The sequence below is a fragment of the Brachyhypopomus gauderio genome, unplaced genomic scaffold, assembly GCF_052324685.1.
Source record: "Brachyhypopomus gauderio isolate BG-103 unplaced genomic scaffold, BGAUD_0.2 sc67, whole genome shotgun sequence".
NCBI classification, from domain to species: Eukaryota; Metazoa; Chordata; class Actinopteri; order Gymnotiformes; family Hypopomidae; genus Brachyhypopomus; species Brachyhypopomus gauderio.
In genome coordinates, this window is record NW_027506888.1 from 922501 (window position 1) to 927500 (window position 5000).

Sequence of the window (5000 nt, forward strand, 5' to 3'; positions counted from 1 at the left end):
CTTCAGCTCAGACTGCACTGACTACATCACCAGAGTGAGCTTTCACACGCCCTCACTGTTTCTCTCTTTCCCTGCATATGGAGGCATAAGGGGCGGTCATGGTCTGGTGGTTAAGAAACAGGTCTTGTGACCGGAGTGTCATGTGTTCGATTCCCAGTCTCTAGGCCATTACTGAAGTACCCTTGAGTGAGCACTTAACCCCATCTTCTCCCCAGATCTTCTAGTGATCACTAGTGTGTGTGTGTGTGTGTGTGTGTGTGTGTTCTCACTGCCCAGATGGGTAAATGAGGAGGACAAATTTTGATTGGGGTGAAAATCTCAACAAATATTTACATTGGCCCTTCTTTTCATCACTCTTTTTTCTATTTCCATCATTCATTATATATTTTTCTATATCTGTTTTCTCTCAGATTTAAAAAAAAGATTTACTTAGATTATATAATCCCTGTCTCACACACATACACAACCTTGGATTATATAATCCCTGTCTCACACACATACACAACCTTGGATTATATAATCCCTGTCTCACACACATACACAACCTTGGATTATATAATCCCTGTCTCACACACATACACAACCTTGGATTATATAATCCCTGTCTCACACACATACACAACCTTGGATTATATAATCCCTGTCTCACACACATACACAACCTTGGATTATATAATCCCTGTCTCACACACATACACAACATTGGATTATATAATCCCTGTCTCACACACATACACAACATTGGATTATATAATCCCTGTCTCACACACATACACAACCTTGGATTATATAATCCCTGTCTCACACACATACACAACCTTGGATTATATAATCCCTGTCTCACACACATACACAACCTTGGATTATATAATCCCTGTCTCACACACATACACAACCTTGGATTATCTACTACTTCCAGGCAGGTGTTTCAATACTGGCCACCTTTCTGTTTTGCAGAAGAGCTTGACCACTCCCAGTCAGGAGAGCTTGAGTCTTTCCCTTGGAAACAGCGGAAGCCTGAAGAGCTGGGAGGAGGGATTTGAGAAGGGGGCATACACTGAAGAGGAAGGGCCTGAGCTGCTGACTGATGAATCAGAGAGGAAGGCGATTGGTGCAAAAGAAAGCCATAGTGCATCAGGAGAGGAGCTGTGTGTGGATCTTGGACGTTTAATGGATGATCTCACGGATTTAGGGGAGGAGTTTAAAGAGGAACCAGGTGACCACCACCTAGTGCATGAAGTGAAGGAATCGGTGTACTCTGAGCAGAACGACCGTACTGGAGAAACAGGCAGGTCAGGGGAGGACCAAAGAGAGGAAGAAAGCAATCCAAATCCGACCCAAAATCAGAACAATACCACAGAAGAGGAACATGAGCTGAACAAAGACCATAAAGACCTGGAGGCATCGTGCTGTGACTCTCCCCAGAGAAACGAATCGATGTCTGAGCAACAGGTCAGCACTGATGCCTGTTTAGAATCCTTGCCTGAAGAAAACATCCTCCCTAATCAGTCCTGTCTGGAGAAGAGAGATGAAGAAGAGGAGAGAACGGAGAGCAAAGAGCCATTAACTCCTAGCGTGCTGTCCACGATAGCAATATTCCAGGCAAAGGCCTGCCAGACCAGTATCTCTCCTGAGACTACCAGGCCTGTCTCCAGTCTAAAAGGCTTGGATGTGTCTCTGAAGAACTCCCCCAAAGACCCCATCCTCCAGGCCTCTTCCATCAGGCCAGTACCTGACCCACAACCTGAAGACCATGTCACAAAAAGCCCTAGCACAGCCCTGACTGACTCAATCACCGAAGACCAAGACCTGCCCTCCATCAAAGTATCAGAACTTAAAAAGAGGTTTGAGATATGATCGGTGAATCGATGAAGTAAATGCATGCTTCGACAATAGTCAGAGTCAATCTTACATTTGTAACAGATTAATTTAGTATTTACAATGGACCCGTAACTACCAGATTTAAAACACTGAAGATTGATATTAGACGTAATCATGCACTGTTTCCCCAGTACATTGCGCTGTTAATATGTTACCTATTCCAGTGTGTTAAGAGTGGTATTTCCTCCACCACCGTACAATGACTCATCTGTTACTAGCAGTTTGAAAAACAGGCTCCCATCCTCAATGAAAGAGCTGACAGCATAAGGAAAAGTTTTGTTTATCCTTAAATTAACCAAATTCTACGCATTAAAGATGTTACTGATTCTAAACATTTGACAGAACACTCCATAGCATAGTGATGAAGTACCAATGATGGTTTACTACAGTGATTGTGTACCACAGTAATCATGTGTAAAGCCCTCACTGGGATGCCCAAAAATAAAAAAGTAAATACTAAAAAAAGCAAGCCACAGGTTCTAATATGTGACATTTATTAGTCACTCTTTGGTTGCAACAGATATCTGAAATGCAGAGCAGAGGGATTTTGCCCTGCTGTAGGCGTGATTGGCACAGCAAACATTTACACAAGTCTGAACCAACGCCGAATCTGTATGGTTCATCCAAACCAGGGCTACCCGGGTCAGTCTTGCTAGTTGAGCCCGGCCTTAGACCGCACACTCCATTGCTTTACCAGACACCAGACTCAGTGCAGAATATGTTCATGTGTTGTGATTAGTGGTGGGCCGTTATCGGCGTTGATGGCCCACCACTAGATATGATACATTCTGAGTCAGAACTGGAAGAAAACTACAAATGCACAAGTTACATTACATCGATTTTTATTTTCATTATTGCTCATTACAAATTACAGTTTATCATGACAATATATTACTCATTACAAATAATTTACATGAAGTTCATATACTCTTCACATATAAATTCAAAAATTTTCACACTACGTGAAATGCTTATTGTACCATAATATATAGAAAAATAATCTCTCAAGTGCCATTCCTAAAGTCCCAGCAAAGTGTACAGCACTGACTGGATATTCCTTCATCATCCTCTAATAAAAACAATTCTGTGCATGAGGGGAATCTGATCTTAGGTCAGAGCTATGACTGACAAATCCCAACAGATTCTGTCAGATTTACACTCCTCCACTCCGCCTTGCCCAGTGCCCAAACGTTCGAGCCAGGCCTCAGCCCCCAGGTCCATCCAGTGCTTTGAAGTGTGCATGTTAAAACAGACAACCAAAAAAAAGCATCTGGGCACACTGGTGGGTTTCTGTAGTGACAGTGCATGGGTGTGGGTGTGTGTGTGTAGCTAAGGAAGTGTTCAGGGTCGGCTCTTTGGCAGACCTCTCAGAACCCTCATCCTAGTTCAGTCAGATACATTTAGGTGAGTCAATCTCCCTCGGTACATGCTCATTTGGTTAATGAGTGCTTTATGTACGGCGACGATTTGAATTGTCTGACTGGACTAAATTTCATTATTCCATCATAAGTCTGGATTAGAAGACCTTTTTTGTGTACAGACCCACAAGGGTTACGAGGTTATCTCAGATCAGTCGCTCTACATTGGGCAGGGGCAGGGGCAGGCCTGGGTGCTCGGGGGCATGGCTCTGGGCCTGTCTGTGCTCCTCTGCACTAGGGCAGTAGGTGCCCTTGGTCTGCCTCTTCTTGCAGATTACACACGACAGCAACAGAAGTGGAATGAGTAGAGCCAACAGCAGCGGTGGGGACACGGTCAGGAGGAACAAGGCCGTCCTGGCCATGGTGCGCCGAGCTAGCCCTTACACACACATACGCAAACACAGTTGAAAATGCACGAGTGAGTGTGTGCATGTGAAAGAAAAATAAAGGACAAGGGGTAGGGTTAATTAAGACTCACCACAGGATTGGGTCTTTATGGTCTCATTCCTCGTATTTGGACATCTAATGCTTTACCTAGAGGAGGGAGTAAAATATTAATGCTTTTTTCCTCTTTTTTGCCATGCACACACTCATATGGATATATACATACACACAGGCAAGCACATACATGTGGTCAATAATTAATTTGGCTGAAAATAACTGAATATGCACTTTGTTTGTTATGAAAACAAACACAAACACCAAAACTATTAACAATCATACACTCAATCTCTCTCTGTCGGTCGGCCTCTCTCTCTCTCTCTCACACACACACACACACACACACACACACACACACACACACACACTTTGGCAATTCTCGACTGCTGTGAAACTCCCAAGACTCCAAAATAGTTGTCGCACATACCAGAAATGATCTGGTGTATTTCTGGAATTTTGTCAGAATGCTGTCCGTCAATGGCTTGTGAAGATCCCCACCGCTGCTCTGCATCTGCGATATTTCATTACCTATTTATTAGGCTAATGGTTGGATTGCTGCTAGGTTTACATTCAACCCACAACCAATCAGATGAAAATCCTTGTTCACATGAGTAAATGCTGGCATTCCTTACAATTAGGTTCTATGAACATATACAAAAAACTAAAATGTCTGTTTTTCTGGCGGTTCTTATTTTATACATTTGAGCATTCAGTTTTCACATCATTAATCACCAAGGCGCAGTTCACAGCCGATTTTGGTCACCGTGAGGTTAGCTCTACCAACCGAGAAAGCCAGTAGAAAAACCAAGCGCTAGCGTATGGCTTATTCCTTCCACATTCGGAGTCACACTAACCCGTGACAGAAGACCCATAACCTAGAGATACTGCTCACCTCGAGCTCCTCAAACCTCTCTCGTCCAAGTAGAGGTGTGATTCGTGGGATTTTTCAAAGCCCAACATTTGTTTGTCAGCGATTAACAAGGTGTGTGTTTTTAAAAACATTTGGTAATCGTAAAATGCAAAGCTGCTGCTATACAGTGTTGATTACTATGAAGGGATCTGAATAGCTGTATGCATGTTTCTTCATTTTATTCACACTAACCCATTTAAAACACCAGTCCCAGTCAAATAAATAGGACAACAGGCATTCATTTGGAAAGTTAGCAAAGTCACGTGCTTGTAGAAAACAAATACACTTAACTGTCATTGGCGATTCATTTGTATTATAACCACCTGTCAAATACAGGTGTGTATTTGTGT

General features: G+C 42.9%; 1 protein-coding gene and 1 long non-coding RNA gene across 2 annotated transcripts in view; one reads left to right on the top strand and one right to left on the bottom strand.

Moving 5' to 3' along the window:
* Positions 1–2354, top strand: part of dennd1c (DENN domain containing 1C) — a 13516-nt gene extending 11162 nt beyond the window's left edge. Inside the window, exons 21-22 of the mRNA XM_076989457.1 lie at positions 1–34; positions 958–2354. The exon at positions 1–34 is cut by the window's left edge and continues 165 nt beyond it. Coding sequence (XP_076845572.1) covers positions 1–34; positions 958–1857 — 934 coding nt within the window. The 3' untranslated portion in view covers positions 1858–2354. The remainder of the gene's footprint in view (positions 35–957) is intronic.
* A 379-nt stretch (positions 2355–2733) lies between these two features.
* Positions 2734–5000, bottom strand: part of LOC143490902 (uncharacterized) — a 3178-nt gene continuing 911 nt past the window's right edge. The window contains exons 2-3 of the long non-coding RNA XR_013125028.1: positions 3778–3833; positions 2734–3678 (exon numbers count right to left, since the gene is read on the bottom strand). This is a non-coding gene — a long non-coding RNA (uncharacterized LOC143490902). The remainder of the gene's footprint in view (positions 3679–3777; positions 3834–5000) is intronic.